We start from the raw sequence: 27,750 nt of genomic DNA on the forward strand, positions 1-27,750 counted from the left end.
TGGCTGATTTCTTTTGATTTGCCTTTGATGTCAAGCAAAGAGGCACTGAGTTTGAAAGTAGGCTTTGAAATACATCCACAGGTACACCTCCAATTAACTCAAATGATGTCAATTAGCCTATCAGAAGCCTCTAAAGCCATGACATCATTTTCAAAAAAATTTCAAGCTGTTTAAAGGCACTGTCAACTTAGTGTATGTAAACTTCTGACCCACTGGAATTGTGATGCAATTAATTATATCTGAAATTATCTGTCTGTAAACAATTGTTGTAAAAATTACAACAATTAGTAGATGTCCTAATCGACTTGCCAAAACTAGTTTGTTATCAAGAAATTTGTGGGGTAGTTGCAAAACAAGTTTTAATGACTCCAACCTAAGTGTTTGTAAACTTCCGACTTCAACTGTATGTATATATAAATAAAATGTATAATTTTATGAGAACTAAAGAGAGTGCAAAATGTCTCGCTATTCAAGGAATAATGGGCAGTTAAAATTAGGTTGCTAAGTCACGTGAGCCATTGGACTTCTAAAGTTTCATAAAACCGTGTAAGCACTTAATGAGACCAAAGGACATACTTTGTGTGTCTCTTTGAACAATACAACATTGTTTTGAGGTGTCTAGGTCATGTGATCAACCGGATATTTAATTGTAAGTGTTTTTTATAAATATATATATATATATATATATATATATATATATATATATATATATATATATATATATATATTTAATTTAATCATTTTATGAGAAAAACAAAGAGTGTGCAACATGCTGCTCTATGTGAGGAATAATTGACAGTTGAAATGAGGTTGCTAAATGACGCGGTTGAGGAGATATTGCAATTTGTATATTGTGATCATGCACTTTGTTGATGGTCCCTAAATATTAGCTTTCACGTCAAATCCGAACCCAGTTTCATAATCCAACGGAATCGGTCAAATAAAACCTGTGCAATGCTGTACACCTTTTTTCTTTCATAAAGAGCCTAACCTGAGTTATGTAGGTCAAGTCGTTTGCGAGCTGTTGAAGTTTAAACGTCCGAATGTCTGGCCAACATCGAATCTCAAACCAATTTTACCACGGTGCCACACCTTGGCAAAACCAGCGCAGCGCAGAAAAAAGACAAACAATATCACAGTGGATTATGACAATTTCGGATGTATTTTGTGTGATAATAAATAGGGACGTCTCTGCGCAGCCTATCGGATTCCAGGATGAAATATGCATCCAGATGAAAAGACTGCAGTCCTTTCGCTAATCCTTGTCTATCCTTCTTATCTCGGGACTCATAGCAGTCTGATCGCTATGGGACAGCGAAGCCGTGGGACAAAACCGTGCAAATGATATTTCAGTAAATGACAAACGCAGGTCTGTTTGGCTTCAGTGGGTGCTGACTGGGTGCATGCAGGCTAACTGTTCAGTGCACGCATAAAAGTGGGCCAAAATGTTCCTCGCATTCGTCTTGGGACTCTACCTGGCGACAGGTGCGATACCCCCCTCGGTGAGCGCGTGCCCGTCACAGTGTAGCTGTTTTTTTCACAACCTAAGTGATGGATCTATGGCCAGGTGAGTAGAAGAAACTAATGACAAAATCAACCAATGTATCGCTTAATGTGCATGTTTTTATTTGTTTGTGCAGACGCATTCCGTTTAATTTAAGAGACTTTTCTCGCACGATTACAGATGTTGGACCTTCACTGCGAAATCAGCATGCGGACAAAGTAAATTATTGGGAGTGCATGATGTCCAATTTTATTTAATGCAGGATTATCTTGCAAAGGCACGTTGACCAACTCTCTATCTCTGACAATTTCTCTGAGTTGAGTTTATAGTGAGAGTGTTAGGTCCTACATGTAGGCTTTTGAATTAATTTACTATAATTGGCACATAGCCTGTATGAAAACCCAATTTGACATTTCACATAAATAATTCACACCAAAAATGTCTGTTTCTTTTTACAAAAAGTTCAAATAATAATAATATTTGTGTTCCTTTCCTCCCACATGTTTTATTTAAACAACATAAGCCTAGGTATAACACATCCTCTTGTTTCCTCAGGAGTGTAATTTGCAATGACCCCGAGATCTCCATTGTGCCTGCCAGTTTCCCCGTGGACACGTCCAAGCTGCGAATCGAGAAAACAGCCATCCATCGTATCCCGAGCGAAGCCTTCAGTTACCTCCCCAATCTGGAGTTCCTCTGGATGTCCTTCAATGTGCTGTCCTCTCTCAAGCCGGACAGTTTCCGTGGGATGTTAAATCTGGAGGAGCTGCGACTGGATGGGAATGCCCTCACCGCGTTCCCCTGGGAGTCTCTTATGGATATGTCCAGCCTCACGCTGCTCGACTTGCACAACAACCAGTTGACCTCAGTTCCCGCAGACGCCACAATTTATTTAAAAAACCTGACCTACCTGGATCTGTCCAGCAACAACCTTCTGACTGTTCCGGCTGAGGTGCTCGCCACCTGGCTAACAGTTAAACCTGTGCAGGGCCCAGAGAACTCCAAAATGATACTTGGTAAGGGAGAGAGATTTGTTAACATTTTTTTTCCCTTTTCCTTTTTTTCCTCACAATTTACCAGGTGATCGCATGTACCGTTGAGATGCACTCTCATTTACAAGGGAGATGTGGCTAGAAGTCATCCCTAATATAAAACCACAAGACAATCATACATTCAGATCAGGCATGTTTTCCATCATAAATAATTGCTTAAGTAAAGTAAGCCACATCTTTTTCAGTCACTCAGAGTTGTTGGTTGAAAAATCCCTCGAAATGGAGAAAAAAGGAGATACTGTATACAAACGAATGTGTGATATGTTTCCAAATCCTCTGAAAAAGTCAACATGATCTGAGTATTGTGAAATCACTCCATAAATCTCAATTTAACCATCATCATTGCCGTCGTCATCATCATTGTCATCATCGTTGGCCAGCAGCATACTAACCTGCATACCACTGCTGGCTTGCCTCTAAAGCTAAGCATGGTTGGACCTAGTTGGTCCCTGGATGGGAGACCAGATGCTGCTGGTAAGTGGTGTTGGAGGGCCAGTAGAAGGTACTCTTTCCACTGGTCAAAAAAAAGTCTAATACCCCAGGGCAGTGATTGGGAGCATTTCCCTGTGTAGGGTGTCTTCTTTTGAATGGGATGTTAATTAAACTGGTGTCCTGACTTTTTGTTGTCTCTAAAGATCCCATGGCACTCACTGTAAGAGTAGGGGTGTTAGCTCTGGTGTCCTGGCTAAATTTCCAAACTGGCCAACTAATCATCCCCAGCTTCCATTTGGCTCATTCATCTCCCCTGTAACTATTCCCCATGTTGTTGCTGTAAATGAGAATGTGTTCTCAGTCAACTTACCGATCCTAAAAACACTTGAGTTAAAAAAAATGGCTTAAGTAAACTACATCTATTTTAGTCACTCAGAGTTGTTGATTGAAAAATCCCTCGAAATTGAGAAAAAAAGAGATATAAAGACAAATGTGTGTGCTAAGTTCCTAAATCTTCTGAAATAGCCAACATGATCTGAATATTGTTCAATAACTGCCTAAATCCCAATTTTAACCATCATTGTCGCCGTCGTCATTATCGTTGTCATCACCACACCCGTCATTGTAGTTTATTCTAGAATGTAAGTAATCCTCACACAGACATCCACAGCAGTCATCTGTAGCCATATGTGTAACCAGAGAGACACTGTCATTCCTTTCATTCACGATGTGTTTGTAAACAGACCAGGCCAAGGAGTTTTTCATGACCTAACCAGGGAAAACTCTGGGCCCTTCTTATATCGTGTACCCCACTTCATACTGTAACTCTTACGTTCTCCTCTGACCCCACCAATCCCCATTAGTATCCTTTTTTATTTTATTAATCACAGAATTCAGAGTTCAATTTTATTTTGCCATGTGATTTAATGAGTTGACCTTGAACCATCCAGGTCTCCATGACAACCCCTGGCTGTGTGACTGCCGCCTGTATGACCTGGTCCAGTTCCAGAAGTTGCCAACGTTCTCTGTGGCATTAATCGACACACGCCTCCGCTGTGCAGCTCCCGAGAGCCTGTCAGGTGTTCTGTTCAGCGATGCCGAGCTGCGGAGGTGCCAGGCGCCACGCGTCCACACAGCGGTGGCACACGTCCGCAGCGCGGTAGGAAACAACGTGCTGCTGCGCTGCGGGACCATTGGCGTTCCCAGCCCGGATCTGGCCTGGCGCAGGGCGGAAGGGAAAGCCCTGAACGGGACAGGTGAGTCAGCAAGGGATTTGTGTATGTTTGCTTCTCTTCCTTTCTCTCTCTGTCTGTGTGACTGTAACACTTCAGCTCCACTATAACGCTTTAGCTCCACTACACACACGTTGCATTTCTTTGCCATCAGCGTCGTATCAATGTGCTGTTCTACCTGCTGCACAGAGCACGATGTTTTGAGAGCGGAGAGGAGCACAGGGGAAGAGCAGATTTATTATATTATCTACTGTACCATATCCATCGATTATGCATAACTACAATATATTTTGTCCAGTGTTTTTCAAATACTCATTCAATTGTTGCTAGTGTTTGTACTAAATTATCCTCTAATTACACAAGTTGCTTTTGTTTACATTGTGAACCTAGCTAATCAATGTAGCTAGCTAGCTAGTAGTCCTAGCTTCTTGACTTCATAAATCTTACTAAAATAAGCAGTGATGCATACTGCCCTACAAAGGCAAAATGCAGTAAAAGCCTTTTTTTAAGCTTTTTTTGCTAGCCAGCTAAATATGTTGTAGGTAGTTAAGTGATAATGCACTCATGTATCATCTCATTATGAAGTCATTTTTATGCATATCAACTTAAAATGATCCACACACAAGTGCACGGTTGTGAAGAAGGCAAGACAGCACCTTTTACCCCTCAGGAGGTTAAAAAAGTTTTGCGTCTGTACCATTTAGAGCATTTTTTTCCTGCTGCACCCATGCTTGGTATGGCAATAGCACCGCCCTCGATCACATGGTGCTACAGAGGGTGGTGCAGACAGCCCAGTACATCACTGGGCTTAAACTCCCTGCCATCCAGGGAAGTCTGCTTCCGTATGGCAACCGGTACCGGTGCATCAAGTCTGACACCAAAAGGCTCCTGAAGAGCTTCTATCCACAAGCCATAAGACTACTAAATGGCTAACTAAATAGCGAACAACTGGCTACACGGACGATCTGAGTTGACCCTTGTATTTATTTTATTTTTTTGCTCTGTCTCTATACACACTCATAGGGCCCTACACACTCACACAAACTGACACAACAAAACACACAGACAAACACTCACTCCATCATTATCTAACACACACATAATATTCACATACATTTATACTGACTCACATACAATCATCATATACACTGCTGCTACTCTGTTTATCATATATCATTGTCGTGACGTGACTATCATTAAAGTGAAGACTGTTATATTATCAAATCAATTCTCCATGTGTAATTATTATGTGATTAACTTAATCATGTACACATTAATTAACTAGGAAGTCGGGGCACCATGGGAAAATGTTGTTTAAAGAGTTATTATTTCCCGAATTGAACTCTCTTCAGATATTTTCATATCTTATCGATTACAGTGTATTAATGTATTATTACAATTATTATTAATAATTTTGCACGCCCAATTTTTCAGTTTTTGATTTGTTAAAAAAGTTTGAAATATCCAATAAATGTCATTCCACTTCATGATTGTGTCCCACTTGTTGTTGATTCTTCACAAAAAAATACAGTTTTATATCTTTATGTTTGAAGCCTGAAATGTGGCAAAAGGTCGCAAAGTTCAAAGGGGCCGAATACTTTCGCAATGCACTGTATCCTTAGGTAGAGCTCCTGCTCATGGTGGTGGTAAGAATAGATACTTCGACATAACCTGTACAGTAGTTCTTTTGAGTTCATCCCGTTAGAATGCTTCAGAGGTTGTTGGTGTTCTCATCCTAGGCTACGTACGTTTTCATCTGCAGACTGATAACGCGATGTCTAGGATTTGCTTCTTCTGTAGTGATCGATAGTTTCAGAGTTTATAACCATTTTGCAACATTCGGCTTATACCTCAGTCTGTTTGGTCTATAAAGTGGTAACCATTTCAATGTGGGGACCAGGGTCCTCACGTTCTCTAGTCTTGTCCTTTGGTAGAGTTGTAGTTTTAAACCATTTTGCAACATCCCGTTCACTTCTTAGTCTGCTTGGTCTATAGAGTGGTAGATTTCTTAACCATTTGTAATGTATTCAGCTGGCGATACACGCACAGTTGAAGTCGGAAGTTTAAATACACCTTAGCCAAATACATTTAAACTCCGTTTTTCACAATTCCTGACATTTTAATCCTAGTAAAAATTCCCTGTCTTAGGTCAGTTAGGATCACCACTTTGTTTTAAGAATGTGAAATGTATAGAATAAGAATAAGAGTAGAGAATGATTTATTTCAGCTTTTATTTCTTTCATCACATTCCCAGTGGGTCAGAAGTTTACATACACTCAATTAGTATTTGGTAGCATTGCCATTAAATTGTTTAACTTGGGTCAAACGTTTCGTATAGTCTTCCATAAGCTTCCCACAAAAAGTTGGGTGAATTTTGGCCCATTCCTCCTGACAGAGCTGGTGTAACGCATGCAGTCAGGTTTTAGGCCTCCTTGCTCGCACATGCTTTTTCAGTTCTGCCCACACATTTTCTTTGGGATTGAGGTCAGGGCTTTGTAATGGCCACTCCAATACCTTGACTTTGTTGTCCTTAACTTCTTATTAAGGTATAGGGGGCAGCATTTTCACTTTTGGATAAATAGCGTGCCCAATTTCAACTTCCTGCTACTCATGCCAAGAATATAAGATATGTATATTTTTGGATATAAAACACTCTGAAGTTTCTAAAACTGTTTAAATCATGTCTGTGAGTATAACAGAACTTATGTAGCAGGCAAAACCCTGAGGACTAACAGAATTTTCTTTTTTGAGGTCTCTGTCTGTTCACTGATTTCTCATTGGCAAACGATATTTCTTAGGAACTTGTTTTCAGTTCCTACCACTTCCACTGGATGTCACCAGTCTTTGCAATTTGGTTGAGGTTTTTTCATTTGTGCAATGAAGAAGTACGGCCATCCTGGAAAAGGGACTTGAAAATTAGCGTTAGTTTCCTCTCGTCCTCTAATGAAAACAGATAGACCCGTCTTCAATTTGATCGATTATTAACGTTTAAAAATACCTAAAGTTGTATTACAAAAGTAGTTCGAAATATTTTGGCAAAGTCTATAGGCAATTTTTGAAATATTTTGTAGTGACTTTGCGCATTTTGGAAGCTGTGTTTTTCTGGATCAAACGCGTCAAATAAATTGACATTTTGAATATATATGGACGGAATTAATCGAACAAAAGGACCAATTGTGATGTTTATGGCACATATTGGAGTGCCAACAAAAGAAGCTCGTCAAAGGTAAGGAATGTTTTATATTTTATTTCTGCGTTTTGTGTAGCACCTGCAGGGTTGAAATATGCTACCCTCTTTTTTTACTGTTGTGCTATCATCAGATAATAGCTTTTTATGCTTTCGCCAAAAAGCCTTTTAAAAATCTGACATGCTGGCTGGATTCACAACGAGTGTAGCTTTAATTGAGTATCTTACATGTGTGATTTAATGAAAGTTTGATTTTTATATCAATTTATTTGAATTTGCCGCGCTGCATTTTCCCTATTTTTTGGCCAAGTGGGACGCAAGCGTCCCCTATACCATAAGAAGTTAAGTAATTTTGCCACAACTTTGGAAGTATGCTTGGGGTCATTTTTCATTAAAAGATCCATTTGCGACCAAGCTTTAACTTCCTCACTGATGTCTTGAGATGTTGCTTCAATATATCCACATAATTTTCCTCCCTCATCATGCCATCTATTTTGTGAATTGCACCAGTCCCTCCCACAGTAAAGCACCCCACAACATGATGCTGCCACCCCCGTGCTTCACGGTTGGGATGGTGTTCTTCTGCTTGCAATCCTCCCCTTTTTCCTCCAAACATAATGATGGTCATTATGGCCAAACAGTTATATTTTTGTTTAATCAGACCAGAGGACATTTCTTCTTGTGGAGGTGTACAATTTTTTCTGAGGTCTTGGCTGATTTCTTTTGATTTTCCCATGATGTCAAGCAAAGAGTCTGAAGGTAGGCCTTGAAATACAACCACAGGTAGTGTAGACAGGGTCAGTTCGTGAAACCAAAGGTGCGGACTCCGGCCGCAAAACCTGAACCTATAGGGGAGGGTCTGGATGGGCATCTATCCACGGTGGCGGCTCTGGTACGGGACGTGGACCCTCGCCGCTGACCCCGGACTGGGGACCCTTGCAGCGGGCCCCGGACAGGAGGTTGACTCTGGCAGCTCCGGACAGGAGGGCGACTCTGGCAGCACCGGACAGGAGGGCGACTCTGGCAGCACCGGACAGGAGGGCGACTCTGGCAGCACCGGACAGGAGGGCGACTCTGGCAGCACCGGACAGGAGGGCGACTCTGGCAGCACCGGACAGGAGGGCGACTCTGGCAGCACCGGACAGGAGGGCGACTCTGGCAGCACCGGACAGGAGGGCGACTCTGGCAGCTCCGGACAGGAGGGCGACTCTGGCAGCTCCGGACAGGAGGGCGACTCTGGCAGCTCCGGACAGGAGGGCGACTCTGGCAGCTCCGGACAGGAGGGCGACTCTGGCAGCTCCGGACAGGAGGGCGACTCTGGCAGCTCCGGACAGGAGGGCGACTCTGGCAGCTCCGGACAGGAGTGCGACTCTGGCTCTGGGAGCAGGCACAGGACTCACCAGGCTGGGGAGACATCCATGAGGCCTCTTGCTTGGCCAAGGCACCGGATTCACTGGGCCGTGGAGGCGCACTGGCGGTCTCGAGCGCAGAGCTGGCCCCAACCATTCTGGCTGGATGCCAGCTTCCACCCGGCAAATGCGGGACGCTGGCACCGAGCACACCGGCCTGTGAATGCTCCGCCTTGACACCGTGAGCATCACCCCATAGCCACGGTAAGCACGGGGACTTGGCTCAGGTCTAATACCTGACTCTGCCATATTTTTGGATATAAAACACTCTGAAGTTTCTAAAACTGTTTAAATCATGTCTGTGAGTATAACAGAACTTATGTAGCAGGCAAAACCCTGAGGACTAACAGAATTTTCTTTTTTGAGGTCTCTGTCTGTTCACTGATTTCTCATTGGCAAACGATATTTCTTAGGAACTTGTTTTCAGTTCCTACCACTTCCACTGGATGTCACCAGTCTTTGCAATTTGGTTGAGGTTTTTTCATTTGTGCAATGAAGAAGTACGGCCATCCTGGAAAAGGGACTTGAAAATTAGCGTTCGTTTCCTCTCGTCCTCTAATGAAAACAGATAGACCCGTCTTCAATTTGATCGATTATTAACGTTTAAAAATACCTAAAGTTGTATTACAAAAGTAGTTCGAAATATTTTGGCAAAGTCTATAGGCAATTTTTGAAATATTTTGTAGTGACTTTGCGCATTTTGGAAGCTGTGTTTTTCTGGATCAAACGCGTCAAATAAATTGACATTTTGAATATATATGGACGGAATTAATCGAACAAAAGGACCAATTGTGATGTTTATGGCACATATTGGAGTGCCAACAAAAGAAGCTCGTCAAAGGTAAGGAATGTTTTATATTTTATTTCTGCGTTTTGTGTAGCACCTGCAGGGTTGAAATATGCTACCCTCTTTTTTTACTGTTGTGCTATCATCAGATAATAGCTTTTTATGCTTTCGCCAAAAAGCCTTTTAAAAATCTGACATGCTGGCTGGATTCACAACGAGTGTAGCTTTAATTGAGTATCTTACATGTGTGATTTAATGAAAGTTTGATTTTTATATCAATTTATTTGAATTTGCCGCGCTGCATTTTCCCTATTTTTTGGCCAAGTGGGACGCAAGCGTCCCCTATACCATAAGAAGTTAAGTCATTTTGCCACAACTTTGGAAGTATGCTTGGGGTCATTTTTCATTAAAAGATCCATTTGCGACCAAGCTTTAACTTCCTCACTGATGTCTTGAGATGTTGCTTCAATATATCCACATAATTTTCCTCCCTCATCATGCCATCTATTTTGTGAATTGCACCAGTCCCTCCCACAGTAAAGCACCCCACAACATGATGCTGCCACCCCCGTGCTTCACGGTTGGGATGGTGTTCTTCTGCTTGCAATCCTCCCCTTTTTCCTCCAAACATAATGATGGTCATTATGGCCAAACAGTTATATTTTTGTTTAATCAGACCAGAGGACATTTCTTCTTGTGGAGGTGTACAATTTTTTCTGAGGTCTTGGCTGATTTCTTTTGATTTTCCCATGATGTCAAGCAAAGAGTCTGAAGGTAGGCCTTGAAATACAACCACAGGTAGTGTAGACAGGGTCAGTTCGTGACACCAAAGGTGCGGACTCCGGCCGCAAAACCTGAACCTATAGGGGAGGGTCTGGATGGGCATCTATCCACGGTGGCGGCTCTGGTACGGGACGTGGACCCTCGCCGCTGACCCCGGACTGGGGACCCTTGCAGCGGGCCCCGGACAGGAGGTTGACTCTGGCAGCTCCGGACAGGAGGGCGACTCTGGCAGCACCGGACAGGAGGGCGACTCTGGCAGCACCGGACAGGAGGGCGACTCTGGCAGCACCGGACAGGAGGGCGACTCTGGCAGCACCGGACAGGAGGGCGACTCTGGCAGCACCGGACAGGAGGGCGACTCTGGCAGCACCGGACAGGAGGGCGACTCTGGCAGCACCGGACAGGAGGGCGACTCTGGCAGCACCGGACAGGAGGGCGACTCTGGCAGCACCGGACAGGAGGGCGACTCTGGCAGCTCCGGACAGGAGGGCGACTCTGGCAGCTCCGGACAGGAGGGCGACTCTGGCAGCTCCGGACAGGAGGGCGACTCTGGCAGCTCCGGACAGGAGGGCGACTCTGGCAGCTCCGGACAGGAGGGCGACTCTGGCAGCTCCGGACAGGAGGGCGACTCTGGCAGCTCCGGACAGGAGGGCGACTCTGGCAGCTCCGGACAGGAGGGCGACTCTGGCAGCTCCGGACAGGAGTGCGACTCTGGCTCTGGGAGCAGGCACAGGACTCACCAGGCTGGGGAGACATCCATGAGGCCTCTTGCTTGGCCAAGGCACCGGATTCACTGGGCCGTGGAGGCGCACTGGCGGTCTCGAGCGCAGAGCTGGCCCCAACCATTCTGGCTGGATGCCAGCTTCCACCCGGCAAATGCGGGACGCTGGCACCGAGCACACCGGCCTGTGAATGCTCCGCCTTGACACCGTGAGCATCACCCCATAGCCACGGTAAGCACGGGGACTTGGCTCAGGTCTAATACCTGACTCTGCCATATTTTTGGATATAAAACACTCTGAAGTTTCTAAAACTGTTTAAATCATGTCTGTGAGTATAACAGAACTTATGTAGCAGGCAAAACCCTGAGGACTAACAGAATTTTCTTTTTTGAGGTCTCTGTCTGTTCACTGATTTCTCATTGGCAAACGATATTTCTTAGGAACTTGTTTTCAGTTCCTACCACTTCCACTGGATGTCACCAGTCTTTGCAATTTGGTTGAGGTTTTTTCATTTGTGCAATGAAGAAGTACGGCCATCCTGGAAAAGGGACTTGAAAATTAGCGTTCGTTTCCTCTCGTCCTCTAATGAAAACAGATAGACCCGTCTTCAATTTGATCGATTATTAACGTTTAAAAATACCTAAAGTTGTATTACAAAAGTAGTTCGAAATATTTTGGCAAAGTCTATAGGCAATTTTTGAAATATTTTGTAGTGACTTTGCGCATTTTGGAAGCTGTGTTTTTCTGGATCAAACGCGTCAAATAAATTGACATTTTGAATATATATGGACGGAATTAATCGAACAAAAGGACCAATTGTGATGTTTATGGCACATATTGGAGTGCCAACAAAAGAAGCTCGTCAAAGGTAAGGAATGTTTTATATTTTATTTCTGCGTTTTGTGTAGCACCTGCAGGGTTGAAATATGCTACCCTCTTTTTTTACTGTTGTGCTATCATCAGATAATAGCTTTTTATGCTTTCGCCAAAAAGCCTTTTAAAAATCTGACATGCTGGCTGGATTCACAACGAGTGTAGCTTTAATTGAGTATCTTACATGTGTGATTTAATGAAAGTTTGATTTTTATATCAATTTATTTGAATTTGCCGCGCTGCATTTTCCCTATTTTTTGGCCAAGTGGGACGCAAGCGTCCCCTATACCATAAGAAGTTAAGTCATTTTGCCACAACTTTGGAAGTATGCTTGGGGTCATTTTTCATTAAAAGATCCATTTGCGACCAAGCTTTAACTTCCTCACTGATGTCTTGAGATGTTGCTTCAATATATCCACATAATTTTCCTCCCTCATCATGCCATCTATTTTGTGAATTGCACCAGTCCCTCCCACAGTAAAGCACCCCACAACATGATGCTGCCACCCCCGTGCTTCACGGTTGGGATGGTGTTCTTCTGCTTGCAATCCTCCCCTTTTTCCTCCAAACATAATGATGGTCATTATGGCCAAACAGTTATATTTTTGTTTAATCAGACCAGAGGACATTTCTTCTTGTGGAGGTGTACAATTTTTTCTGAGGTCTTGGCTGATTTCTTTTGATTTTCCCATGATGTCAAGCAAAGAGTCTGAAGGTAGGCCTTGAAATACAACCACAGGTAGTGTAGACAGGGTCAGTTCGTGACACCAAAGGTGCGGACTCCGGCCGCAAAACCTGAACCTATAGGGGAGGGTCTGGATGGGCATCTATCCACGGTGGCGGCTCTGGTACGGGACGTGGACCCTCGCCGCTGAACCCGGACTGGGGACCCTTGCAGCGGGCCCCGGACAGGAGGTTGACTCTGGCAGCTCCGGACAGGAGGGCGACTCTGGCAGCACCGGACAGGAGGGCGACTCTGGCAGCACCGGACAGGAGGGCGACTCTGGCAGCACCGGACAGGAGGGCGACTCTGGCAGCACCGGACAGGAGGGCGACTCTGGCAGCACCGGACAGGAGGGCGACTCTGGCAGCACCGGACAGGAGGGCGACTCTGGCAGCACCGGACAGGAGGGCGACTCTGGCAGCACCGGACAGGAGGGCGACTCTGGCAGCTCCGGACAGGAGGGCGACTCTGGCAGCTCCGGACAGGAGGGCGACTCTGGCAGCTCCGGACAGGAGGGCGACTCTGGCAGCTCCGGACAGGAGGGCGACTCTGGCAGCTCCGGACAGGAGGGCGACTCTGGCAGCTCCGGACAGGAGGGCGACTCTGGCAGCTCCGGACAGGAGGGCGACTCTGGCAGCTCCGGACAGGAGGGCGACTCTGGCAGCTCCGGACAGGAGGGCGACTCTGGCAGCTCCGGACAGGAGGGCGACTCTGGCAGCTCCGGATAGGAGGGCGACTCTGGCAGCTCCGGACAGGAGGGCGACTCTGGCAGCTCCGGACAGGAGGGCGACTCTGGCTCTGGGAGCAGGCACAGGACTCACCAGGCTGGGGAGACATCCATGAGGCCTCTTGCTTGGTGGCCAAGGCACCGGATTCACTGGGCCGTGGAGGCGCACTGGCGGTCTCGAGCGCAGAGCTGGCCCCAACCATTCTGGCTGGATGCCAGCTTCCACCCGGCAAATGCGGGACGCTGGCACCGAGCACACCGGCCTGTGAATGCTCCGCCTTGACACAGTGAGCATCACCCCATAGCCACGGTAAGCACGGGGACTTGGCTCAGGTCTAATACCTGACTCTGCCACACAGAGTGTGCCCCCCCCAAATTTTTTTTGGGGCTGCCTCTCGGGCTTCCTTGCCGGCCATTTTCGTGTCGCCAACACCATTCTCCGGTATCCCTACTCGCACTGTTCTAGAGAATCCCAGGCGGGCTCCGGCACTCTCCCTGGGTCAATCGACCACCTCTCTATCTCCTCCTAGGTTGTCTCATACTCCAGATAGCGCTGCTCATCTGTCCAGGAGTCCCTTTCACCACGCTGCTTGTTCCTTTGGTGGTGGGAGGTTCTGTCACAGCTGTTGGAAGGAGTGGACCACCGTGCGGAGTGGTGAGCGTACATGTTCTTTAATTAAGAAAAGCCGCCGAACAAAACAATACACACTACATAACAAAACCGTGAAGCTTAAGGCTAAGTGCCATAAAGAATGTCAACCTCCCACACACACACAGGTGGGAAAAGGTTACCTAAGTATGGTTACCAATCAAAGACAACGATAGACAGCTGTCCCTGATTGAGAACCATACCCAGCCAAACACAAAGAAATAGAAAACATAGAATGCCCACCCCAACTCACGCCCTGACCAAAACAAAATAGAGACATAAAAATGATTTCTAAGGTCAGGGCGTGACACAATGCCTCGTCGCAATTAGTTATTCCCCTTTATTTGGGGCTCCCGAGTGGCACAGTGGTCTAAGGCACTGCATCTAAGGCACTGCACAGAGAGGCTGCTGCCTACATACAGACTTGAAATAATTGGCCACTTTAATAAATGGAACAGTAGTCACTTTAATAGTGCCACTTTAATAATGTTTACGTATCTTGCATTACTCACCTCATATAGTAAATAATACAATATATATATATATATATATATATATATATATATATATATATATATATATATATATATATACTGTATTATTCACTATCTATTGCATCTTAGCCTATGCCGCTCTGACATTGCTCATCCATATATTTATATATTCTTATTCCATTCCTTTACTTAGATGTGTGTGTATTAGGTATTTGTTGTGGAATTGTTAGATATTACTTGTTAGATATTGCTCCACTGTCGGAACTAGAAGCACAAGCATTTTGCTACACTTGCAATAACATCTGCTAACCATGTGTATGTGACCAATACAATTTGATTTGATCTCAGCGCAAGATCTCAGTGCTGTCACTAAAGACCCTGATTTGATCCCAGACTGTATCATGATTGGGAGTCCCATAGGGCGGCACACAATCTGCCTAGCGTTGGTGGGTTAGGGGCGGGTTTGACTGGGGTAGGCCGTCATTATAAAAGAAGAATTTGTTTTCAACTGACTTGTCTAGTTAAATAAAGGTTAAATAAAAACAATAACAAAATTGCAACAATGTCAATGAGCATCATCGCTATCTTTCCTTTGTAGTACCTTAAACTGTCATGATTACCAGCTGAGATAAACTTTAACGAATTGATATTATTCAGAGTTTGTCTTAAAAGGTTTTAACAGGATTCCTAGGACCTTTTCTGAGACGCTTTGTGGATATGGCCCCTGCATTAAAAAACACTTTAAATGGGAATCTCCCCTGTCTTTGTATTACTTTTTAGTATTTCGATTTTTTTACTCTGACTAATAATGTGTCCATGTCTCTTCTCTTGCTCTACAGTCCAGCAGGAGAACTCCAAGGAAGGCATTATCTGGTCCATCCTCAGTGTCCCAGCCGTGTCCTACCGTGACTCAGGGAAGTATGTCTGCAAGGCCACTAACTACGCCGGAAATGCAGAGACCATCATCTCCCTGGTTGTCTCTGACGCTCCCCCAAAACCCGACAATAACAACAACCAAACCAGCGTGGTTGCTGCTACTGTAAAAAAAAACAAAGTCAACAAACCCAACGGGATGGGGAAGGCAGCATACCAGGAGAAACTGGTGGATAGGTTAGTGGTTCCCACCCCCAACCCTCAACCCCCACCTGCTGTTGTGGACTCCAGCCCTGAGCCTGAAGGTGTGGTAGTGGGAAGTGTGGCAGATAGAGCCACCCCTGGACCAGCCAAGTTGCCCAGTCCAGACGGACTCCTGGAGCTGGAGAAGACCAACCTGAGCAACCTGGCCCAGGCCCAGTATGACCCTGACCGGATAGTTCGCTCGGTCAAGGTGTTGGGCGATACGGAGAACACCATCACCCTGAACTGGCGGGCGCCCAAGGCCAAGAACACCACAGCCTTCAGTGTGCTCTATGCCGTCTTCGGCGAAAGAGACATGCGCAAGATCAACGTGGCAGCGGGTCAGAATCGGGTCTTCATCGAGGGCCTGGTGCCCAAGACTAAGTACATTGCCTGCGTGTGTGTCCGGGGCCTGATCCCCAAGAAGGAGCAGTGTGTCATCTTCTCCACCGACGAGGCGGCCAGTGCCGCTGGGACCCAGAAGCTCATCAACGTCATCGTGATTACCGTGGCTTGTGTCATTGCTGTGCCACTCACCGTAATTGTCTGCTGTGGTGCGCTCAAGAGGCGCATCCAGAAGATTTGGGGCAAGAAGTCCAAGGACATCCAGGACTCGTATGTGACTTTTGAGACGCTGTCCCCCGGAACCAAGGCTAAAGGGTTGGAGGGTGAGTACCTGACCAGACTCAACCCTGAGGAGTCCAACCGGCTGCTGTCGGCCCGATCCAGTTTGGACTCTGAGGCCACGGCAAAGATAGAGGGTCAGCCCAACGAGTACTTCTGCTGACTTCATGCTCCAGCTCCTTCCCCATGCCATCTCCCACACTCGCACCCTCTGGCTCAACACATCTCCACACACACAACTCCTCTACAGCATAGCCCCAGACACACACATCATCCCCATCATAGCCCCAGACACACACATAATCCCCATCATAGCCCCACACACACACATCATCCCCATCATAGCCCCACACACACATCTCATCCTCACCATTGCTCCACACACACTCCTCTCCCTCACCATAGCTCCACACACACTCCTCACCCTCACCATAGCCCCACACACAAACCTCGTCCCCACACACCTAATCCTTTCTCTCAGCCTCACCAAAGCCACCCACACATATCCTATACTCTCCCTCACTCTCAGCACAGTCCTACACACACATCTCACCCCAACCACAGCCCCATACACAAACCTCACCCTCTCACTAAGTTTCACCACAGCCCCACACACACACCTTGTCGAAATGCTCATCACAGTCCAACACACATATCTGGTTGTCTCCCTTTCTCTCACCATGTTCCCCCCCACACACACAGGGCACAGGACTCTCCCCCACCTCTCCCACCATGTTGGGTGCCACCATATCGGGGGTTCTATGAGAGGACGCTTGGACGATGCACCATCATGGAAATATCCGTTTAAAGGAGTTTTGACATTTTTATCCTTAATTTTTTCACATCTGAAATGTATACTATTTCAACAGAGAGAATGCTAATGATGTAATTTGTTTTTACACTTCTGGGGGACTATCAGTTGTAAATGAGCCCTCAAATGAGCCCTACAGATTTATCATAGTTAAGTTATCAAGTAAAAGTCTGAAAGAAGGACATCTGGGCCAATATTCATTAGTCTCAAAGGAGTGCTGCTCTAGGAACACTTTAGCCTTTTGGATCATAATAAATGAGATAACATGGACAGGGGGACCTGGGGCCATATCCACAAAGTGTTCCAGAAAAGGGCCTAGGAATCCTGTTAAAACACGTTTTAAGACAATAATTAAAAAAATCCCAGCTCAGAGTAGGTTTAAACTACGAAAATCAACTCAGAAAAGTTTATCTCAACTGGTAATTACACAAAGAAAATATAGTCATGACACTCATTGACATTATTGCGAATTGGGGGAATAACCAATCACGTGTCACCGTCTGTGAAATCTATAGCACACTTCAGACCCCCACAGTGTATGTCACTGTACATCAAGTAATATGAATTAGAAATTATTTTCAAAAATGCAAGAGATACTGGTGCAGGTACTTCTAGATAATTCATGGGTTGCTTATATAAAAATATCAAAACATTCTTTCATCAACTCCAAAGCAATTTTCTGTATAGCTAGTTAGGACCGCACATATGATCTCCTAAATATCTGTCGACTAGGTAGGACTCTTCCCACTGGGCACAGGCGTCAATTCAACATCTAGTTTTGATTTAATTTTGGTTGAGTTGTCACCTAACTTGAATTTAACAAAAAATGGCACCATGTCATTGGATTTAGGTTAGGTGAAAAAGAGTTGGGTGAAAAAAAATACAAAATTCCCTTACGTTGACCACTTCATCTCATTTCTTTGTTGAAATGATGTGGAAACAACATTGATTCAACCAGTTTTTGCCCAGTGGGTTATGACTAAAATGGCTTCATGCATGATTTGTGGATACAGCCCCTGATTCTAGATTAGAACTCCTACTCTGAAGGGCTTTATGAATCCTGGCCCTGGGCCCGAATCCAAAAAGCATCTCCGAAAAGTTAATAGGAATCCTGTTATTTTATTTAACCTTTATTTTAACATGGAAGACATATTGAGTCCTAGGTCTCTTTTACAAATGTGCCCTGTATACAACATAAATATACACATTATACCAAAACTATACAGTATCAGTCAAAAGTTTGGACACACCTACTCATTCCAGGGGTTTTCTTTTATTTTTTACTATTTTCCACATTGTAGAATAATAGTGAAGATATCATCACTATGAAAAAACACATATGGCATCATGTAGTAACCAATTTTCTTTAAAACAAATCAAAAAACATTTTATATCTGAGATTCTTCAAAGTAGCCACCCTTTGCCTTGATGACAGCTTTGCACAATCTTGGCATTCTCTCAACCAGTTTCTTGATGCATTCACCTGGAATGCATTTCAATTAACAGGTATTTGTATTTATTATGGATCCCCATAATAAATGGTGTTCTTCCTTGGCCTAGCGTTGTCCAGGCTTGGCCAGAGTAGGCCGTCATTGTAAATAAGATTTTTTCTTTACTGACTTGCCTAGTTAAATAAAGGTACAATTTTAAAACGTAATTTAAAAAATATATATAATCAATTTCTCTCAGCCAATCATCTGTCATTTGTGTAAGTGCCATGCTTGTTGAATGTTCCCTATATGTGTGCTGAGCCAGTAAAGGTGGCTTTACTATTCTTGGGTAGCAGAATTACTTTAGCTTCCCTCCAGAACTGAGGGCACACAATTTCTAGTAGGCTTAAATTGAAGATGTGGTAATATCGTCTGCTATTATCCTCAGTCATTTTCCATCCAGATTGTCAGACCCCAGTGGGTTGTCATTGTTGATAGACAACAATTTTTTCACCTCTTCCACACTGACTTTACAGAATTCAAAAGTACAATTCTTGTCTTTCAAAATTTGGTCAGATATACTTGGATGTGTAGTGTCAGCATTTGTTGCTGGCATGTCATCCCTAAGTTTGTTTATCATGCCAATGAAAACGTAATTAAAGTAGTTGTGCCTTGTAAAAGTAAATTTGTGGAATTTCTTTCCTTGTTAATGCATTTTAGCCTGTCAGTTGTGTTGTGACAAGGTAGGGATGGTATATAGAAGGTATCCCTATTTGGTAAAAGACCAAGTCCATATTATGGCAAGAACAGCTCAAATAAGCAAAGAGAAATGGCAGTCCATCATTACTTTAAGACATGAAGGTCAGTCAATACAGAAAATGTTAAGAACTTTAAAAGTTTATTCAAGTGCAGTCGCAAAAAACATCCAGCGCTGTGATGAAACTGGCTCTCATGATGACAGCCACAGGAAAGGAAGACCCAGAGTGTCCTCTGCTGCAGGGGATAAGTTCATTAGAGTTAACTGCACCTCAGATTGCAGCCCAAATAAATGCTTCACAGAGTTCAAGTAGCAGACTCATCTCAACATCAACTGCTCAGAGGAGACTGCGTGAATCAGGCCTTTGTGGTCGATTGCTGCGAAGAAACCACTACCAAAGGACACCAATAATAAGAAGAGACTTGCTTGGGCCAAGAAACACGAGCAATGGACATTCAACTGGTGGAAATCTGTCCTTTGGTCTGATAGTCCAGAGTCCAAATTTGAGATTTTTGGTTCCAACCGCTGTGTCTTTGTGAGATGCAGCGTAGGTGAATGGATGATCTCTGCATGTGTCGTTCACACCGTGAAGCATGAAGGAGGAGGTGTGATGGTGTGGGGGGTGCTTTGCTGGTGACACTGCCAGTGATTTATTTAGATACGTCATCCCATCTGGTTTGCGCTTTGTGGGACTATAATTTGTTTTTCAACAGGACAATGACCCAACACACCTCCAGGCTGTATAAGGGCTATTTGACCAAGAAGGAGAGTGATGAAGTGCTGCATTAGATGACCTGGCCTCCACAATCATCTGACCTCAACCCAATCGAGATGGTTTGGGTTGGACCGCAAAGTGAAGGAAAAGCAGCCAACAAGTTCTCAGCATATGTGGGAACTCCTTCAAAGCTTTTGGAAAAGCATTCCTCATAAAGCAGATTGAGAGAATGCAAAGAGTGTGCAAAGCCATCATCAAGGCAAAGGTTGGCTACTTTGAAGAATCTCAAATATAAAATGTATTTTGATTTGTTTGATTTGTTAGATTTGCTTAACACTTTTTTTGTTGCTACATGATTCCATGTGTTATTTAAACTCAGTTTTTCACAATTCCTGACATTTAATCCTTTTAAAAAATCATTGTCTTAGGTCAGTTAGGATCACCACTTTATTTTAAGAATGTGAAATGTCAGAATAATAGTAGAGATAAAGCTTTTATTTCTTTCATCACGTTCCGAGTGGGTCAGAAGTTTACATACACTCAATTAGTATTTGGTAGGATTGCCTCTAAATTCTTTAACTTGGGTCAAATATTTTGGGTAGCCTTCCACAAGCTTTCCACAATAAGTTGAGTGAATTTTGGCCCATTCCTCCTGACCAGAGCTGGTGTAACGGAGTCAGGTTGTAGGCCTCCTTGCTCGCACACGCTTTTTCAGTTCTGCCCAAAAATGGGATTCACTTTGTTGGGATTGCCTTTGGAAGTATGCTTGCCATCATTGTACATTTGGAAAACCCATTTGCGACAAGCTTTAACTTCCTGACTGTCTTGAGATGTTGCTTCAATATATCCACATCATTTTCCTCCCTCATGAAGCCATCTATTTTGTGAAGTTCACCAGTCCCTCCTGCAGCAAAGCACCCCCACAACATGATGCTGCCACCCCCGTGCTTCACGGTTGGGATGGTGTTCTTCAGCTTGCAAACCTCCCCCTTTTTCCTCCAAACATAACAATGGTCATTATGGCCAAACAGTTATATTTTTGTTTCATCAGACCAGAGGACATTTCTACAAAAAGTACGATCTTTGTCCCCATGTGCAGTTGCAAACCTTAGTCTGGCTTTTTTTTATGGCGGTTCTGGAGCAGTGGCTTCTTTCTTTCAGCTTATGTCGATATAGGACTCGCTTTACTGTGGATATAGATACTTTTGTACCTGTTTCCTCCAGCATCTTCACAAGGTCCATTGCTGTTGTTTTGGGATTGATTTTCACTTTTCACACCAAAGTACGTTCATCTCTAGGAGACAGAATGAGTCTCCTTCCTGAGCGGTATGACGGCTGTGTGGTCCCATGGTGTTTATACTTACGTACTATTGTTCATACAGATGAAAGTGGTACCTTCAGGCGTTTGGAAATTGCTACCAAGGATGAATCAGACTTGTGGTGGTCTACAATTTTTTGTGAGGTTTTGGCTGATTTATTTTGATTTTTCCCTTGATTTTAAGCAAAGAGGCACTGCGTTTGACGGTAGGCCTTGAAATACATCCACAGGTACACCTCCAATTGACTCAAATGATGTCAATTATTCTTTGAAAAGCTTCTAAAGTCGTGGCATAATTGTCTGGATTTTTCCAAGCTGTTTAAAGGCACAGTCAACATAATGTATGTAAACTTCTGACCCACTGGAATTGTGATACAGTGAAAGGATCTGTCTGTAAACAATTGTTGGAAAAATGGATTGTGTCATGCACAAAGTAGATATCCTAACCGACTTGCCAAAACTATAGTTTGTTAACAAGAAATTAATTGAGTGGTTGAAAAAATTGTTTTAATGACTCCAAAGTGTTTGTAAACTTCTGACTTCCAATGTAAATGGCAATTTCAACTCCAACTACAACCCCTTAGGATAACCGTCTCCCAACTGACATGCTTAAAAGGGAACTTATTGACATCATTGTTTTTTTCTTTGTATACTGTATATGATATGTATGTGTATGATTTGTAAATCATTGTCTGTACGATTTAAACTTACATTTATAAACATATGCATCTGTATTTTTCAAGTGTATGTTCTTGAAGAAGATAAACAAAGGCATGGTTCATCACAATGAGGAATGGAAGAATGCTGGCTGGAGCTGGAGTGAAGAACACAACAGACTGAAATATGTAAATAAATAAGGTGAAAATTATGCATGATGAGAGTTGTTTAGGATTGAAAAAAACATAGAACTATCAAAACGATGTATTTCTACTTTACCTGTTTTGTCACCTACATTTCAATGCATAATTATCCATTGTATGTATTCCAAATTTAATTTAAATATATTAAAATACACTTTTATATTTATTTATTCAGCATCTGTTGTGTTTTTATACCCCACATATTTTCCGCAAACATTTTCTATCTCAATCAGTGGCCCTAACTTCCAATTTAATAATGTGAAATTACAATTAAAGAGGAATGATTAAAATGTGAAATGTCCGAGTCCTACAATTAAAGGGGAATTAATTCAATTTGAACCGTTGGAGGCCTAAACTAAAACGAATCTGCTGTCAATATCAGAATATGATTAGAGAGCTCTAGTTAGCACTGAACGTGGTTAGTAGCTTTTGACTGCATGCTGACAGTGCATTACCAGTCAAATGTTTGGACACACCTACTCATTCAAGGGTTTTTCTTTTTTTTTTTTGCTATTTTCTACATTGTAGAATGATAGTGAAGACGTTGAAACTATGAAATAACCCATATGGAATCATGTAGTAACAAAAAAAGTGTTAACCTCCCCCCTACTTTGTGCAATTTCTGCCTGAAGACATACCCAAATCTAACAGCCTGTAGCTCAGGCACAGAACCAAGGATATGCATATTCTTGGTACCATTTGAAAGAAAACACTCTGAAGTTTGTGTACATGTGAATTGAATGTAGGAGAATATAACACAATAGATCTGGTTTAGGTAAAACAATGAAAAAAACATACATTTTTATTTTTGTATCATCATCTTTAAAATGAACAAGATAAAACAAACATTCAGATAGGATGATGGGGACAATTTCAGTGAAAAAATATAAGAGGGCAACAGTACTTGTGCAAAGTTTCAGAACGATAACTTCCAAAATGAGTGTGCTACATGACATGTATCATGAAGTCACCCAGGTGTCCCACACAAGTAGGCCAAATGTACCCAAGTGGCCAAATTGGTGAAGGTATACATTTTGAAACAAATAACTATATACAAAATACCAAAATGGTATTCTAACACACCCCCCCCCCCCCCCCAAAAAAAAAATAAATAAATAAATAAATGGAAAAAAAATAATAATGGAAAAAGATAATTATTGATTAAAAAAACTATGAAAAAAATGAATATATACATTTACAAAATAACATGGGTAACTATTTACACACTTTCAATATTTGAAAGACCCTCAGTCCTCTATCAAATCAAATCTATTTATATAGCCCCAGCCTAAAACCCCAAACAGCAAGCAATGCAGGTGTAGAAGCACGTGGCTAGGAAAAACTCCCTAGAAAGGCAAAAACCTAGGAAGAAACCTAGAGCGGAACCAGGCTATGAGGGGTGGCCAGTCCTCTTCTGACTGTGCCGGGTGGAGATCACAGTGGTTGTAGAGGGTGCAACAGGACAGCACCTCAAGAGTAAAAATGAACAGTTTAGGGTTCCATAGCCGCAGGCAGAACAGTTGAAACTGGAACAGCGGCAAGGCCAGGTGGACTGGGGACAACAAGGAGTCATCATGCCTGGTAGTCCTGACGCATGGTCCTAGGGCTCAGGTCCTCCGAGAGAGAGAAAGAGAGAATTAGAGAGAGCATACTTAAATTCACACAGGACACCGGATAAGACTCCCTTTCGGAGTCAGTGTCACCTTGAAAGAAAATGTTCAGTTAGAATAGTTTCACATATGAGCCCTGTATCAACAGGTATAATAAACAGATATACTGTATATAGAGAGTACAGGGAACATAAGGTTGGATATATTATTATCACCTGCTCGATCTACTGTCTCTTTTATATTATGACATTTCAGCTTGATCTAATGTCTTTATTATATTACAACAGACCAGCTGTATCTACTGTCTCCATTTCACTTTCGCCATTGATGTGGTCCTGCCCTCTCCTCAACAGCCTCAAATAGTCTATTTGATGTGGGTTGGGGTGGGGCCGCAGACACACGCATCTCACATTTCATGACATTACATGTTTATATATTGCTTCTAAAATTAAAAAGAAATCACAAATAATATAAAATATGATTCATTTCAAACAAGGGCATTAGCATGATAAGAACTTACTAGTCCAAAACGATGTCCTCTCCCTTTCAAAAAATATTCCTCCACAATCGCTAAATGAATCGTCCTACAACAATCTCTGTCTCACCTTCTCAATCAATTTATTTTAAAGTTGTGTGTACATCTGTATATCTAGACTTAGATTTAGCTTTCCCTGACTTAGTCACCATAATGATTGATATACACAACTCCAAAAAATAAAGGGAACACTAAAATAACACATCCTAGATCTGAATGAATGAAATATTCTTATTAAATACTTTTTTCTTTACATAGTTGAATGTGCTGACAACAAAATCACACAAAAATGATCAATGGAAATCAAATGTATCAACCCATGGAGGTCTGGATTTGGAGTCACACTCAAAATTTAAGTGGAAAACCACATTACAGGCTGATCCAACTTTGATGTAATGTCCTTAAAACAAATCAAAATGAGGCTCAATAGTGTGTGTGGCCTCCATGTGCCTGTATGACCTCCCTACAACGCCTGGGCATGCTCCTGATGAGGTGGTGGATGGTCTCCTGAGGGATCTCCTCCCAGACCTAGACTAAAGCATCCGCCAACTCCTGGACAGTCTGTGGTGGATGGAGCGAGACATGATATCCCAGATGTGCTCAATTGGATTCAAGTCTGGGGAACGGGCCACCAGCATATGGTCTCACAAGGGGTCTGAGAATCTCATCTCGGTACCTAATGGTAGTCAGACTATCTCTGGCGAGCACATGGAGGGCTGTGCGGCCCCCCATAGAAATGCCACCCCACACCATGACTGACCCACCGCCAAACCGGTAATGCTGGAGGATGTTGCAGGCAGGATGTTGGATGTTGCAGGATGTTGCTCCACGGCGTCTCCAGACTCTGTCACGTCTGTCACATGTGCTCAGTGTGAACCTGCTTTCATCTGTGAAGAGCACAGGGCACCAGAGGCGAATTTGCCAATCTTGGTGTTCTCTGGCAAATGCCAAACGTCCTGCACGGTGTTGGGCTGTAAGCACAACCCCCACCTGTGGACGTCGGGCCCTCATACCACCCTCATGGAGTCTTTTTCTGACCGTTTGAGCAGACACAATGCACATTTGTGGCCTGCTGGAGGTCATTTTACAGGGCTCTGGCAGTGCTCCTCCTGCTCCTCCTTGCACAAAGGCGGAGGTAGCGGTCCTGCTGCTGGGTTGTTGCCCTCCTTCATCCTCCTCCACGTCTCCTGATGTACTGGCCTGTCTCCGGGTAGCGCCTCCATGCTCTGGACACTACGCTGACAGACATAGCAAACCTTCTTGCCACAGCTCGCATTGATGTCCCATCCTGGATGAGCTGCACTACCTGAGCCACTTGTGTGGGTTGTAGACTCCGTCTCATGCTACCACTAGAGTGAAAGCACCACCAGCATTCAAAAGTGACCAAAACATCAGCCAGGAAGCATAGGAACTGAGAAGTGGTCTGTGGTCACCACCTGCAGAACCACTCCTTAATTGGGGGTGTGTTGCTAATTGCCTATAATTTCCACCTGTTGTCTATTCCATTTGCACAACAGCATGTGAAATGTATTGTCAATCAGTGTTGCTTCCTAAGTGGACAGTTTGATTTCACAGAAGTGTGACTGACTATGAGTTACATTGTGTTGTTTAAGTGTTCCCTTTATATTTTGAGCAGTGTATAAACAGCTGAATCTCCTTCCAGTATGAAACTTCAATAGCGAATGACTCACTTTACGCTGGAGCTTACTACAACACATAAACATGGCCGTATTGCCGTTTAGCTCAGCTCATTGGCTATCTACCCAGCTAGATTTCAAGACGATCAGTGGTCATTGGGTTAAAAGACAGTCAGTCAACGAAACAGCGGGCAAATCATTGGTGCACAATGATGTCATTCCTTGTTGTCTTCAAATCAGTTTCTTTCAGTCAATACGTCCTGCGAAATGGCCCATCAGGTTTGGTTGTGTTACAAACACAGTTGATTGCAGTGAAACCAAACATGACTGGAAAATTCACGTTCTGTGTGGGTTATTTACCTGCAATGTGTCATCAAAAATAGAATGAGATGGAATTCACGACACACGCGGTTCACAAAATGTTTCGTGTTAGGTTATAAAAACGGATTTGATCAAACAAAAGATAATTAATTGTGTAACAATGAGCATTGGAATTCCAAACAGACAAAGATCGTCAAAGGTAAACGATTTATTTTAATGCAGTTTGTGATTATGTTACGCCTGTGCTGGTTATTTTTTTATTTTATTAATGGGGCTCTATGCTCAGATAATCGCATCGTATTCTTTCGCAGTAAATCCTTTTTTAAATCTGACAACGCAGTTGGATTAGCAAGATTCTAGGCTTTCGATACATGTGAGACACTTGTATTTTCATGAATGTTTAATATGACTATTTATGTAGCGATAACCGTATGGTTGTGGAATTTCAGCCCACTAGCAGGTTCCGTGCGCAGAGAGGTTAAACAAATCAAAATGTATTTTAGATTTTAGATTCTTCAATGCAGCCACCCTTTGCCTTGATGACAACTTTTCACTCTCTTGGCATTCTCTCAACCAGCTTCACCTGGAGTGCTGTTCCAACAGTCTTGAAGGAGTTCCCACATATACTGAGCACTTGTTGGCTGCTTTTCCTTCACTCTGCAGTCCAACTCATCCCAAACAATCTCAATTGGGTTGAGGTCGGGTGATTGTCGAGGCCAGGTCATCTGATGCAGCACTCTATCACTCACCATTCTTGGTCAAATAGCCCTTACACAGCCTGGAGGTGTGTTGGGTCATTGTCCTGTTGAAAAACGAATGATAGTCCCAATTACCGCAAACCAGATGGGATGGAGTATCACTTCAGAATGCTGTGGTAGTCATACTGGTTAAGTGTGATTTGAATTCTAAATAAATCACCAACAATTTCACACCCCCACAACATCACACCTCCTCCTCGATGCTTCACGGTGGGAACCACACATGCAGAGATTATCTGTTCCCCTATTCTGCATTTAACAATGACACAGCGGTTGGAACCAAAAATCTAAAATTTCAACCCATTAGACCAAAGCATTGATTTCCAATGGTCTAATTTCCATTGCTTGTGTTTCTTGGCCCAAACATGTCTCTTCTTCTTATTGGTAGTGGTTTCTTTGCAGCAAATCGATCACGAAGGCCTGATTCACGCAGTCTCTGAGCAGTTGATGTTGAGTTGAGTCTGTTTCTTAATCTCTGTGAAATATTTATTTTGGCTGCATTTTCTGAGGCTGGTAACTCTAATGAACTTATCCTCTGCAGCAGAGATAACTCTGGGTCTTCCTTTCCTGTGGCGGCCGTCACGAGAACCAGTTTCATCATACCGCTTGATGGTTTTTGCGACTGCACTTGAAGATACTTTCAAAGTACTTGAAATGTTCCGCATTGACCGACCTTCAAGTAT

At 43.5% G+C, this 27,750-nt stretch overlaps 1 protein-coding gene across 1 annotated transcript; it reads left to right on the top strand.

Annotated features, from left to right (window-relative positions):
* Window positions 1-928: 928 nt before the first annotated feature.
* Window positions 929-18,782, top strand: LOC110491799 (leucine-rich repeat, immunoglobulin-like domain and transmembrane domain-containing protein 1). Its single transcript, XM_021565564.3, has 4 exons — window positions 929-1,567; window positions 2,060-2,520; window positions 3,939-4,244; window positions 15,415-18,782. Exons 1-4 carry the CDS (start codon window positions 1,446-1,448, stop codon window positions 16,476-16,478), a joined length of 1,953 nt encoding a protein of 650 aa, XP_021421239.3. The 5' UTR covers window positions 929-1,445; the 3' UTR covers window positions 16,479-18,782.
* The last annotated feature ends 8,968 nt before the right edge of the window (window positions 18,783-27,750 follow it).

Source organism: Oncorhynchus mykiss, chromosome 16 (genome assembly GCF_057628025.1).
Source record: "Oncorhynchus mykiss isolate SJ-2025 chromosome 16, ASM5762802v1, whole genome shotgun sequence".
Classification (NCBI taxonomy): Eukaryota; Metazoa; Chordata; class Actinopteri; order Salmoniformes; family Salmonidae; genus Oncorhynchus; species Oncorhynchus mykiss.